The sequence below is a fragment of the Garra rufa genome, chromosome 16 (genome assembly GCF_049309525.1).
Source record: "Garra rufa chromosome 16, GarRuf1.0, whole genome shotgun sequence".
In the NCBI taxonomy this organism is placed as follows: Eukaryota; Metazoa; Chordata; class Actinopteri; order Cypriniformes; family Cyprinidae; genus Garra; species Garra rufa.
The window spans coordinates 18,282,236-18,296,818 of NC_133376.1; the positions used below are offsets into that span (position 1 = coordinate 18,282,236).

Below are 14,583 nucleotides of genomic sequence, written 5' to 3' on the forward strand. Positions count from 1 at the left end.
AAATGTTGATCTTTTGATCTTTCTGTTCATCAGAGAATCCTGAACATAAGTACTTAACTGTTTTAAATATTGATGGTAATAATAGAAAATGTTTCTTAAACTGCAAATCAGCTTACAATGTTTTCTGAAGGATCATGGGACACTCAAGACAGGATTAATGTTGCTGAAAATTCAGCTTTGATCACATAAATTACATTTCAAAATATTTTCAAATAGAAAACCGTTATTTTAAATAGTAGAAATATTTCAAAATTGTACTGTTTTTGTTGTACTTTGGATCAAATAAGTGCAGGCTCGGTGAGCAGAAGAGGCTTCTTTAAAAAACATTAAAAACTGTACTGTTCCATTAACTGTGTTCTGCGGTGCCTGAAGGTAGAAGATCACACAGATTGCAAAATTCACAACGGTCATTTCATATCACCGCTGGAGCACTTTGTCCCGGGCATCCTGCCAGCTGAGTCTGTCAAAGCCAGGTAACCAAAACAAATCGCTCACAAACACTGAATGCAAATGTGGAGGATTAATGTGACTTATTGTTTGGCTTGTATTCAAAGTTCTTTCAAATGAAGACATGTTGTTTCAACTATCCCACTAGATTCCAGTTTATTGTACCTAAGAAATGGAAAAAGCACAGACCAGTCTGTATTCACCTGGCTGGAACAGGAGACCATGTGAGTGTGCAAAAAACGTGATTTTTATAGTGTCTAAATGCAGCTGTAGCACCTTTAAAATGATCTGATGTTTTAATTATGTATTTAAATTAGAGGTCGACCGATGTATCGGTTTTGCCGATTAATCGGCACCGATAGTTGATTGGCGGAACTATCGGTTATCGGCAAAAATCCTTGCCGATAGTTTTTCCGGGTTGCATTCTTTGCTGAAGCAGCTCACGCTCCGCTCCGCTGTCATAGAGTATGAAAGGTTAAATCGACACCAGTGTTGAATGTTAGGATTGTTACCATATATTTGCATTGGTTTATATCCAGCTGGTCATATTGTTAGCCAGCAAAGTTGCAGATTTAAAGACGTGATGTGAGAAAGCAAACTGTGTTCATTTAGCCGACAGAAATCCTGCTGCACCACAGAGCGCCATTCATAGTTTTACATTAGCTCATATCTGTCCCAAATCTTTGTTAATGTTCATAAAGACTTGGCCCTGGGCTGGAAGATTGAGCATTGTGCATTTAAGCGAAACGTAGGGCTGTCGCGGTAAAGGAATTTCCCTTGCGGTAATTTTGAGTGGCTCAGTAGCGCGATATGCGGTATTACCGCCATATATATATATATATATATATATTAGGGCTGCAACTAACGATTATTTTAATAATCGATTAATCTGTCGATTATTTTTTCGATTAATCGATGAATCGGATAAAAAAACAAGGGATTTACAACCCTTTATTCAAAAACAGAACTAAAATCTTTAGAAAGTGCACGAACATGTTGCTCCTTGAACTGTTATAATAATAATAATAAAATAAAAATGGACTAACACAAAAAACATACACATGTATGCTTTACATCTGCCAAATATATAGACTAAATAAACTAAAATTACTATCAGTCAAGACAGCGGCTTGCTGTGGTGTACATGCTGCATTTCCCATCAAGAAGCCTCTCAAATTAAATTCCTCAGTGCGCATTAAAAAAGTCATGTGACTTTGCACGCTGGAACGGGATAACTTGACTAACTTTCTGCTACATTCATTCTGCCACGGCGGTGTTTAGTGTCCTGCCATCAGCAGCGACCAGCTGGAAGAGTTCCGCATTCAAATGCACGCAAAACTGGCCTCAAAGCCCCAGCAAAAGTAATTACCATGAATGTGTCAAGGCAAAAATTAAGAAAATATTCGAATTACTTATTAATAAACTAGTATTTTCTGATTCAGTGTTGCAAAGATGAAATTGACGATCCTGCCATCTGCTCATTAATGCCTAATGCATCTTTATGGATTAGCTAATGAAAGAGTTTTGTTTTCGATTTTAATTATTTCGTTTTATAGTAAAATAATAATTTAAAGCTTTCTATAGATATTGTGTTTGTGAGGCAATTACCTGGGTTTCGGTTAATTATTGTGAAGCGATCCTGTTTAAACCAAAGATATCAAGCGTATTCTGTTTGTTTTCTTTAAGAGCACATTTTGTTGATACTGTTAGTACACACAAACTAAGGTAGACCCTTTACAGTTCCGGCCCGGGTGGTAAATTACTCTTACCTTTATGAGCAAAAAAGAAATTCCACATTGCACTGGCGTCTCCATGCGCTGCAAAGCGCGCTCCTCTCCGCACAAACTTTGGAATTATCTTGATTGAATGATTAAACTAATATTGTGATATGTTTTAAGTTTTTTATATCAATGGATTTTAATTTAAATCGCGATGAATTAAGCAGGCTTTTGATCTGTCTGCCGCTGTTTGCTAGTATAACTTTAAAAAACAAAAACTTGAATTTAACAAACAAAAAGTGTTCCAAATATATCTCTAAATTAACTTTATAAACTAAAGGAACGAAAATAAATGTAATCACTTTGCTATTAAAATCAGCAGCTGTGTAATGAGGAAGAGAAAGAGAAAAAAAGACAGTCGGACTGGAAATTCAGTCGGCCAAAAATTGATGAGCTGTCGGACATTTTTACAAGGAATGTTTGTTTAATAACCTATATAATATTCTTAGGCTACTTTCTTAATTAAATATATTATTTCTTTGATTTATTTTAGCGTTTTTAGGCTGCTTGTTAGCTGACTGAAGTGTAGGCTATATATAAAAAAACAACGTGCCACCGTCACAGCCCTATTCAAAACTGAGACGATTTCACCTCAGCAGAGCTCCTCTTTCTCCTTACGGTTGTGGTATGTTTTCGACACATTATACAGACAGACAGTGTTACAAAAACTATAGAAGTAGTTTTCTCCATCTCCACTATCCAACGACCCGTACAGCAGCTGTTTTGCGATCGAGCATTGGCTGCTGTGAAAGTACGCTAGCCAAAGTAGGCTTAAATATCAAACATGTTTGATATAAATCGGGGCAGCATATATATATAATGTAGAAACGGTGCTTTATGCTCAAATGTTCCAGTTTTGCGCATAAGTTAAATTCGCATTTTTGGATGGAAACACAGTTTATGAGGTGCCGAACTCTGCTGGCATCAGTGCGGGAGAGAGACCGAATGTGTCCACTCCACTCTGCGCTCAATTTTTTTAAATATATATATAATAACAACCAAATGTCTCTGCGTCGCGCGACACAACGAATCGATTATGAAATTCGTTGCCAACGCTTTTAGTAATCGATTTTTATCGATTTTATCGATTCGTTGTTGCAGCCCTAATATATATATATAATTGTGTGTAGGCTGTTACAATGTAAGGTCATATTCAGAAATCGCGTTGATACATGAAGTGAAGTAAACAGTACTTACATAGAAACCTAGCCAGAAAATTTTCTTTAAAATTTGCATTTCTTTCTGACTTTTCTGGCTTTCGCCTAGAACACGCAGGTGAAATACTGATAGAAAAAGTCTCTTGTCCAGTCAGATTCGATAATGCGCGCCTTTTTCTGTTAATATTTTACCTGCGTGTTTTAGGCGAGCTGTCAGTCAGTGCATTTTCTTTGTTACGCCACAAGATGGAGGCAAGAGACTATCTTTGAGTGAGTCTTTAAACCGTTCATTCAACCACACGTTCAAAAACGCTTATTTAAAGAGAGACGTAATGAAACACGATGTTGAAATTATTTTAACTTTAATCGCCACTTTTAAAGGCTCAGCTGACCAGCAGAGCGTCGATGCTAAGACAGAGATTTCACTGTCCTTGGACATGACAAGCTAGTTTCACATACATACCCAACTCGATCTGAAAGACAGAAGGATTTAATCGCACAAGCTCAGTCGATCTCTCTCTCTCATTCGCTGTTTAGGCTTGTTAAGTGCATATCTACTGAGCCTCATAATAAACACATTATGTTATCATTACTAACTTATTTCTAATTTAATATTCAGCACACAGGCGTTCAGTGAGAAGGGCAAAACCTTAGGAAAAAAGAAAACAGGCAAATATCGCGGTTGCTGCGGTTGTTGCATTCCTCTGCGGTTATGCACGTCAATAGCGCGGTATTGCGATATTGCGGTTATCGCGACAACCCTAGCGAAAGGTTTGTATTTCTGTAGCTCTAATAAAGTCTGTATGCTTCATATAGAGCTATCATTTATGTTTTAGCCTTTTCTTCAGGCCGAAGAAGCATACGCACTTTATTTCACTATGCCTGTTTTCCTTGTTCTTATTTGATTTTAATAAGTGATCAACAAAAATATGTATTAAAAATTAAGATAAAAATGGTACAAAACGAAATTCGTTTAAGAAGGTATTTTCCACAAATAAAAATGTACGAAGTGGTCAAAAAAGTGTCTGACCCTCTCCAATTCTCCTGGCGTACTGCCGTCCAATTCATACCACGTCCTTTATGACATTTACAAATTACACAAACTTCTTTCGTAATAAACAGATTAACCTGAAAACAAACCACAAACAAATAATGTTTAAACATAATGTAAAACAGAAAAGAAATTTTCTTAAATGCCTACAACAATATAGATCGCCCTTTCTCTTTCCGTTTGGTTTGTTGTTTTTGCCGCTTTTTTTGATTCTTCTTCTTGAAATAAACATTTGCCCGTTTGGTGATTTAAATAAACTGTTTTAGACTTCCCTTTGAACAGCGCTGCACTTTTGGCCGGTTTCATTAAGTGTGGGTAAAAAATGGATTCTCCGATGCATCGCAATCCTCTCTTCATTGAGCTTGTGTTTTTCCCCGCATATGGCACTTGTGCGAGCTACAGTACAGACAAAGGCGGGCTTCATTGCACAGAATTTGCACTGTGAGACACGTGCGCATTGCTTGCGTGCTTTCATCCGCAGTTTTTTTTTTTTACTTTAGATATGCCTTCATTTCTGCCGTTTGTAATGCAGTACTATTAGATGGACAAACTCGCGCACTGACAGACTTTCACTTGCGCTTTGTGTTTGTTCGTCCAGGTGCAATGTAAAGTTGAGTTAGTTTGTCTTTTCATATAAAAATACCCTGTTTGTATTTGACTAATTTATAGTTCTTTGGTATTTAGCTTTATATTTTATTATTTATTATATTATTTATTTTATTTGTAGTTGATTGTATTGCACTTTTTACAAGTTGCAACATTTTCTGACCAAAAGTAATTAAAGTGGTTAACATTAGCCTTATGTTTTATTATTTATTTTATTTGTAGTTGATTGTATTGCACTTTTTACATGTTGCAAAAAAATAAATTAAAGTGGTTAAAGTGTTTACAGTAAGAGCATTGTCTACTAGTTTATTTTGCTACTTTTCAGTACACCACATTAAGTGTGCCAACTGGTACTGCAAGACTTTGAATGTTAAAGTGCAAATTAACACCTGACTACTCCTGTGGGTTTGCTGCTGTTACAATTAAAGATCATAGCAAGGGTAAAAACATTGGTATGATGTAAGCAACACAGCTACAAGAAAAAAAAATTATATTGGGTGTCTTAGATTTATAGTGTGCGAATAATAAAGAATTTACAATAATTAGTCATATTGGTGGCACAGAGGGGCCCCCAAATAAAATTCTGCTTAGGGCCTCCTGAAGGCTTAGGCCGGCCCTGGTAATAATCAAATGAAAAAGAAAAAAGAATACAGACTACTACTATAGTCTGTAAACTTTCGGATACTTAAATTTTAGATACTTATTTTAAATAAGTAATTGTTTTAAAAAGTAGCCTGCTTATATAATAAAAAAAAATAAAGTAAATTTTGCACGAAATAAATTTGATATAAATTATTTGATATAATAATTTGATATAATTAAATTGAATCTTAATTTTAAGATGGCAGTACTGACATACAGAGATTCCATGTATAAACAAAAAGCATAGAAACTGCAATTTTATTTATTGTTAAAATGTAAAGATTCCCACCCCTTTACAATGAGCCCATTTGTAACATCAACTAAGATTGATGAAAGCTGTAGAATAGAAGTGTTGTTCCTTGTTAGAGTTTGTTAATTTCAACATTTACTGATGTATTGTTAAATTTTGAAGTTTATTTTGTTAACATTAATGAACTATGAAATGACTTTAATGATCAATATATAATTAATATTAATATTTTTTATTCATTTACAAAGTATGGTTTAGTACTTTTTTTTAAATAGTAGAGCACTATTTTAGTTGCCTTTAATTATCCATTTTCAAAAACTATCGGTTAATTAATTGGTATCGGCCAGTGTGGTCCAACCTAGCTATCGGTATCGGTAAAAACCAATACTGGTCGACCTCTAATTTAAATACATTTATTTTGAACAAAATAGTGATAGTATTTTGAATAGATATTGTATAAAATATCTATTTTTGGTTATAAGTTGAAGATAATTATTGGCTTATCAGTATCATGTAGAATTTAATCAGAATTTGATGCATACCTATTTGTGTGTGTTACAGTTTTTCTGGAGAAGACGAACACTAATGGCCAGACCAATGATTAAAGAAGCAGGGATGGCATCTCTACTGTTGGAGAATCCTTATTATATCCTTAAAAAATGTTAAACTACAAATCATTTATTAGTTTGTCGTGTAAACCCTAGTATCAAGAATCTTCTCAAGATCTTCTCTAATACCTCCTTGACTCTGAGCTTTACATGGATACAGGAAACCTAAAGACCAGCTGTGAGTGTTTATTTACCTGCAGCAGCTATCATTGTCTATTTTTTTGTGGTATTGAGCGTTAGAATGAACAGTGCATGTTTACAATGATTTTGATTTGTGTTTAATGCAGTCGCTCCAGTCTGAAGAACGTATCGGATCTGTTTGTGATGGGTGCAGCATTAATCCTGGAGTCTGCTGCACTGTTACACTGGCTGGAGCGAGAGGGTTTTTGGCCTCTAGGCATGACTGGCATTTCCATGGGGGGACATGTAGGTTTTGTGTTTCTCATGTATATATGACTTAATTAGTTCATGTTGTTTACAATCAGATGTGTTCAGAAGAACCTGTTCCATATCATGTAAAAAAATCTATTGGTTATGTACATACTCATTTTCTTCCTAGATGGCGTCACTAGCTGTAACAAACTGGCCCAAACCAATTCCACTCATACCTTGTTTATCCTGGACGACTGCTTCAAGTGTTTTTACTACAGTAAGATTTTAGTTTTACCATCATATTAGACAAGGACACTTAAACTTGCTTTTAGTTCTGATTTATTGAGTCAGATTTGTCAAGTTTTAAAGGGGTCATATTATGCTCTTTTACAAAGTCTTTTTTTTATTTGGGGGGGGGGGGGGGGTGCACTAGAACATGCTCTCATGCTTTGTGGTTCGAAAAACGCATTATTTTTCACATAATTTACATTATTACTATAGCTTTCTCTCCAGGCTGGCACAAATAGCTCCATTCATTCCGGGTTTAATTAAGGTCCCCTTCCCAAAAACGAAATGTGTTGTGATTGGTTAGCAGTCCCACTGCATTGCGATTGGCAAACAGCCTAGACGGTGTTTCAGTACTGCCACGGCCCTTCCCAAAGCAGCAAGTTCTGTATGATTATTACGTTTTAAATATGGATATTTTTCTTACGAAACACATCGGATCTCTAAAGGAGGCTTTTACTGACCCCTCTGGAGCCATGTGAGGCACTTTTTATTATGGATCGACTTGTTTTGATGATCGTTACTCTAGTCAATGCTTGTTTTTACATCACACACATCAACGGCGCGGATCCAGCACGGCTACTGGAGCAGTTTGCGGACACTTTAGTCAATGCTCGCGTTTATACGAGCTGCCCTGCGACTCACTGAAGCATCCTAGAAGCAGCTGTCCCCCACCCGCCAATGATTTAAAAAGAGATTTGTTTTGAAAACGAAATATCTCCCTTTGGAATGGACTTGCATTTTATCTTTTAATGAACAACTACTATACATTTTTCTAGAAAATACTGCTTATTTAGCGAGTTTGTGAAATGTAAGACGCTGGCAGCACAAGAATGTAAACGAATACACACCTAGTGCATATCTGTTGCCATTCATTTTATGGCATTATCTCTGAAGGGCTTATATCTTTAAGCTTATTTGTTTGAAAATTGAAAGTGAAAGTATGTAGCAGTGTTATTTTATTATCAGTTAAAGCATCTTTTTGTAACTTTTTTTGCTTAAAAATAATCCAGAATCATGGCAAAACTACATGACAAAAATTTTAGTTAGTAACGTAATTCATTTTAAGTAATATTATCAGACTACTTTTAGATTACTTTTGACCTGCTGTTTTTCACATTGATTTAAAAATACAAAGTGTAAAAAAAACAACTATTCCATTTGTTGTTATAAACAATATGAAGTGCATTAAACATTATATTACATCAAGGTTTCCCAAACTGGGTTTGTGAAGTAACTGCAGGGGGTGTTCTCTGATTGGCCAGCCATCCGGTGCATTGCGATTGCCCGAATACCTCAAGCGCGTGACGGAAATGTTACGCCCCTTACATGCAATTTCTAGGCGCGATGCAACAAAAACAATAAAACCCATTATAAACGAGGCATTTGTTGCATCCAGTGAGGACATAACTACTGATTATAATGGCTCGTACTGTCTTTTTACTCTTTTAGACTATGTCTAGTTGTGTCCTCATTTGGGACGCCAAATAAAGTACTTTCGGTTTTGCAATGTCTCCACAACATGGCAGCTACAGCTGGTAAAAGTTAAGCCTTCTTTCTTTCCATACACATAAGGGCAGTGTTACGCTAATCTACTCACCCCGTGACGTGTTTGAATGAGCCGTTTTAGGGAGGTGTGGCTGAGTCTTAACTTTTATACTAAATATCTCTTTGGTTTTGAGACTTTAAGCTTTGCAACTTTACAGATTGTATCTATGCACAAACAGCTTGTAATAGTCCAAAGACAAAGGAAAACAAGGAACCGCATTATATGACTCCTTTAAATCTCAAGGTTATTTCATATAAAAATATATTAGGAGACGGTACATTTGTGCAGTTTATTGTGTTTAAAAGAAAACAAAAGTAATACATGGTAGTCAGATAGTAATACAATCAGCTAGTCAAACAGGTTGACACTCTCGTTTCTCTGAAACAGGACAAAATTGAACCAGGAGACTTTGCCACAAGACAAAACAATTGTCACAAAGTCCATTTTAAGCTTTAACTCAATTTTGACCAAATGTGTAGTTACTGCGCTTTGCCTTTGGACGGCAGAGTAGTTGATTCCATGTTAAAACACTTCTTAAATCTGAAATGATTCTTGTAAAACCAGTGGTTTGTTTGTTGCCACCTGACTAATAACACATCTCTGTGTAAATGTCCACAAACTGGACTTTCTGAATGTATAAGCAGTAGGCTTTTTTAGAAAGGAAAATTTGATGAAAAAGAGGAATTAGGGAGAATCAATAAATTATTAACCAATTATTGCTATTGTATATGTAAACAATATGAGTTTAATAAACAAGTTGAAATTTTTAAACTTGCACGGAAGATGCGATTGAGGCATATTCGTGGCAAAAGTGTCGTGCATTTTGCGTCATTCACGTTGTCTGGCGCAAATTCGCCTATATTCGAAGATTACAAAGATTTTTAGCTAAAACTGGTGCAGTCTGTCAGCCAAATAATGGCAGTGAATGGGCACCAGACCTTTAAAAGTAAAAAAAAAACATGCACAGACAAATCCAAATTACACCCTGCTGCGGCTCGTGATGATACATGTCCTAAGACACGAAAAACTGAACAGTATTTATATCATTTTTTACCTTTGATACACAGCCATCTCCATCTGTCATGAGCACAAGCTTTTCATCCGGCTCGTGACATGTGAACGCGCTCTGGTGTAGGATACGCAAATGCCGGAAGCTGATTGTTCAAACCGATTTAAAGCTAAAAGATTACATTTGCTTGGGCTAACTCATCCAGGACTTTTCACCGATTTCCCCTTACGGTGTTTGTATATACTGTATATGTATATGTTTTAATTCCAGCTTTACTCCTTAGTTATTTTAATACATTAGGTAAACTAAATTAAAAAAAAAAAGAATGCTGGCTTGGTAACTAGTTGAAATAATATTAATTTCAGTTAGTTTTTTTATGTAAAGTAATGTTTTTTTAGTTTTAGGTTTTTGTGTTAGTTAACTGGTATGTAGGATTTTCCCAGGACGTAAAAGGCAGTATTAGTCACTTGGCTACTAAACGTCATAGCTGTGAATACCTTTACTTCATTCCTGTGTCATCAACAGCATCAGAGCATAATAATATAGAAGTCACCTAGTGTCACTCACTCCTATTTACAATTGTTCATGTTCAATTGTTCATTGATTGATTCAGTTGACCTAAAATAAAAGGGAATAATTTGAGGTATTTTAAGTTCATTGACCTTTCTTTTTTCAATCTATTAAAAAATGATATGCTTTTTACAGGGTGTTTTAAGTCGAGCTGTGAACTGGAGAGAACTAGAAAAGCAGTATGCAGCACACACAGTCTATGAGGAAGAAATCATCAATATGCTGGAGTATTGTGGGGTAAAGATGTTATTCTGTAGGCAAAACTAGTTTTGTTGTAATTTAGACCATAGAAGAAGATATGATTTGTTCCTTACGTAATATATCACATGACTCATGTTGGAGGTGCAACATTTTTGACTAATCACTCACTGACACACCCTTTTTGTTTATTTTTAGACAGACTCTTTCCGAATGGGCCAGGAATTTGTAAAAAATGCTCCAGGCAGCTTTGACCGTCTCTCTGACCTGGATCTTACCCACGACCTTCTTGACCTCCACTCGCCAGAGAGGGACCACCAGATGGGGCTGCGCTCCACTTGTTCTCAGCCCGAGACTGGAGGTCATGCCTCAAACTCGGCCCTACTGATCGGTAAAAGAGAGAGAGACGGCCTGGATCAGATGCTGTCTGCTGTGAGCAGCAGCAGGCCTCATTTGGACATGCTCCATGCTAAAAACATCACCTGCGGGTCTGGTCAGCGGCATTCGCTGCAGCGGGAGTCTCTCTGCTTCATGAAGGGCGTTATGGACGAATGCACACACATCGCCAATTTTTCAGGTGCAGATCTGTTTTATTTTGTTGACACAGGTTGGATTGTGTTTCATTGTTTGATCCTCTCTCTTTGTTGCATACTTTGTCTCCAGTGCCTCTAGATCCCAGTCTGATCATTATAGTCCAGGCAAAGGAAGACGCTTATGTTCCACGCACTGGAGTTCGCAGTTTACAGGAAATCTGGCCTGGCTGTGAGGTTCGCTACCTCAATGGAGGTCACATCAGTGCCTACCTCTTCAAACAAGGACTGTTTCGGTAAGTCAGGCTTAAGAAAAAAAAAATATTCAGAGTTCAAAGTGATGTGAATCACTTTTAATTAATTTCTGTCATCATTTACTCACCCTCATGTTGTTCCAAGCCTATATGACTTATGTCTTTCTTAAGCGGAACATAAAAAGTTCTAAAGATCAATCAGCTAACTTTTTTTTCTTCCATGCAGTCAAAAGCTATAAATAATATGCACTACAATCATGATTCTTTATGGTGCTTTTGCATCATTAGGGATTTAAGCGTGTAGCGCTGAAACTCTATTGTAATTGTTAGAATGGCCAAGTATCAGCAACCGTAAGTTGTAGAGACTTGAAACTTGTAGGGATAGTAGTACTCAAATCATAGACAATATCACCAAGGCTCGCCCCAATCGGCTTGATGGGAGCACGACAGTGATCAAAAGTACGAAATCGTTCATAACTCCTAAACCGTCAGTCGCAGGCTCCAGTGTCTTAAGTCGTTGGAGTCCTTGGCAAAAAGATTTTTTTAAATACTTTTGCAAACTACTCCTAGGTTTTTTCCTGATCGGAACCAAACCAGTGCAGAAAGATTCTCTGAAGAGTGAATATTAATCATTATTCTGACTCATATTAAGAACTTCCGACTCACCATCGCAAATGGACGCCAAAACGTTCGAAAGGGGCAGGGCCACTTTTCGTAAAATGCCTATAACTCCTGAATGGAATGAGATATCTTCACCAAACTCAAAACACGTATGTAAGAGCTTATGTAAGAGCTGTAAGGTCACAGGACAAATATCACAGAGCTTGGCCATTTGGTGGCGCTATAAAAGGGCAAAAAACATAAAAAAATCGCTATAACTACACAACCATTTGTCCTATCAAAATGAAAATCACTGTGCACGGTCTTGGTCCAAAGTGCCTCAGGTGTCTTTAAGGACATTTGCGTATCTCAAAAAACATGGCCGCCATTGGCAGATGAAGTTTGAGCACTTCTTAGACAAGATTAACATAGGTCGATCGGAACAAAACTGTGGGCCTGTTTGACTCATGGCCCCAAAGCTCTGTTTGAAATTGGAAAGAAATTCACTACTGGAGGGTGATTTTTCAAGGGCGTAAATGATTGTACATTGCACACTTTTTTTGCACACACATGCTATATTTGTATCATTCGATAGACCTCCTCATTCTGGACGACTTTTCCTCCAGAACCAGAACTGCTGTCAATCTAATCGTTTGTTAAATGATAGAGATGTAAAAAATGTACTTTTGCGAACTAGTCCTAGGTTTTTGCATAGTCTGGAAAAAAAACTCTGCAGTAAAATTACCAGGTCAGTAATTATCAAAAAAAAAAAAAAAAAAAAAAAAAAGTTGAAATTTACCCTTTGAGAAGCTATAACAGGGTCGTTTAGAAAAGGGGCCTGTCCAAATTTACCCAAAATCCTATAAAGCCTAAAGAAAAACTCAAAACTTCACAAAACCTGAGCACACGCAACAGGTGATTTTAAACAAGCATGCAAAGTTTTAAGGAGATCAGTCATGTATTTGGCAAAAATATGTTCTTTTTTTTTTCAATCTTTGATTTAGGTGGTTATAGGCTTGCTAAACAATATGTAATGTCTTTTTCCATATTTGCTTAAATGCCTTAAAGTTCTCAAACCCTGGTAAACGCTCCTTGCAGCTATATTTAAAAAATGACCAGTCTCTGGTCATTGTAATTGCATTGAAAAACATTGAAATTCAAAAAAGTTGTTTTTTCTAAATAAATGAATACTTTTTTCAGCAAAGATGCATTTTAATTGATCAAACATGATCAGACAGTCAAGACAGTGAATATTTTTATAATGCTTTGATAAATTTCTATTTCAAATAAATGCTGTTCTTTTGAACTTAATATTGATCGAAGAATCCTAATAAAAATGTATCACTGTTTCCACAGAAATATTAAGCAGCACAGCTGTTTTCAACATTGATAATAATAAAGTGAATTGTTTTGCATATTAGAATGATTTTTGAATGTTCATGTGACATTAAAGACTGAAGTAATGATGCTGAAAATTCAGCTTTGCATCACAGGAATGATTTTAAAATACAATAAAACAGAAAAGAGTTATTTTTGAACTGTATTTTGAATCAAATAAATGCTGTCTTGATGAGCATAAGAGAATTCTTACCAACACAATTACTAATACTAATTATTTGGTAATTGTAACACAATGCTTGAACTGTATGGTTCATCGATTTGAAACATATGCATTAACATTTCAATTTCATCCATTATTCTTCACTTCTAGGCAAGCAATTTATGACGCCTACGACCGGTTCCTTCAGAAGTATTCCAGCTCATAGCCATGGATTTTGGTACTCACTACTAACAAGAAGTGTTGGATTTTGAAAGTGTAATGTGGAGATGGAAAACACTGAATATGATGACTGTGATTTTTACAGAAGAATGTGTAATTGGAACTAAACCTGGTGCTACCAAAGGGAGTCGGTGTGTAGCAGTTGTAGTGTTTGGTACACCTCAAAACTCAGAGTGACCTGAAGCCAAGTTACATGTACTTAACCCATACAAAACCTTGTCTTCCTGACCTCACTGCCTTTACTCATTTACATCATGATGACTGAAACATATTTCACTGAAAAAAAAAAAAAAAGTGCCTCTAAACCATAATTCACTGACACATCAAGGTGTCTTTAAACCTCTTAATGAAGCAGATCTTTGAAAAGATTGAATTGAATTGTCCGGCAATGAATTAACTTGATATGCATTCAATTTTTAGAGCAAATATTTGCCTTTTTTATCAAATAATGCATCAGAAAAATGGCCTTGTCATGGCTATGCCATTGTTTTAATCTTGCAGCTATATCTCAGAAAAAAAAATCTATAATAATGTTTTACAAATTGTTATTTGAGAACTGATCAAGTCATATATTTCCAGTACTTTCCAGATCTTTAGCAATGACTGGTACTCATTTGAGACAAAACTCAGGTGCTGATGGCAAGAAATATGACCACAATTCAAAATATATTTTCTGTGAACTGTTTAAAAATCAGTGCTGCATGTGTTGCAAACTCTTAAATCCGAATCACTGCCAACTACTACAGTAACAGCTAACAATCCTAGTGTTTCAATAGACTGAAATGTTTTAATTATTACTACTGTCACTTTGTCTGATGTATCATGTTCAGTATTCACTGTATTCTTCATGAGCCGTTCATTTGTTTCTCCACTCTAAAAATAAAAAGACAATCCTAA

At 36.0% G+C, this 14,583-nt stretch overlaps 2 protein-coding genes across 2 annotated transcripts in view; one reads left to right on the forward strand and one right to left on the reverse strand.

Annotated features, from left to right (window-relative positions):
• LOC141288092 (metal cation symporter ZIP8-like) overlaps positions 1–446 on the reverse strand; it is a 12,088-nt gene extending 11,642 nt beyond the window's left edge. The window contains exon 1 of the mRNA XM_073820205.1: positions 422–446. Within this exon, the coding sequence (XP_073676306.1) occupies positions 422–446 (25 nt within the window). The remainder of the gene's footprint in view (positions 1–421) is intronic.
• Positions 357–14,583, forward strand: abhd18 (abhydrolase domain containing 18). The gene is made up of 10 exons (XM_073820505.1): positions 357–473; positions 596–671; positions 6,493–6,577; positions 6,690–6,717; positions 6,827–6,965; positions 7,099–7,188; positions 10,460–10,561; positions 10,721–11,099; positions 11,186–11,348; positions 13,618–14,583. Exons 3-10 carry the CDS (start codon positions 6,517–6,519, stop codon positions 13,670–13,672), a joined length of 1,017 nt encoding a protein of 338 aa, XP_073676606.1. The 5' UTR covers positions 357–473; positions 596–671; positions 6,493–6,516; the 3' UTR covers positions 13,673–14,583.

What these genes read in the sequence shown, in the direction of transcription:
- abhd18 (XM_073820505.1), top strand. Translation starts at nt 6,517, where the DNA reads ATGGCCAGACCAATGATTAAAGAAGCAGGGATGGCATCTCTACTGTTG. An exon ending in ATATGCTGGAGTATTGTGGG is followed by an intron (nt 10,562 to 10,720) that starts GTAAAGATGTTA and finishes GTTTATTTTTAG; the next exon opens with ACAGACTCTTTCCGAATGGG. An exon ending in TTCAAACAAGGACTGTTTCG is followed by an intron (nt 11,349 to 13,617) that starts GTAAGTCAGGCT and finishes CTTCACTTCTAG; the next exon opens with GCAAGCAATTTATGACGCCT.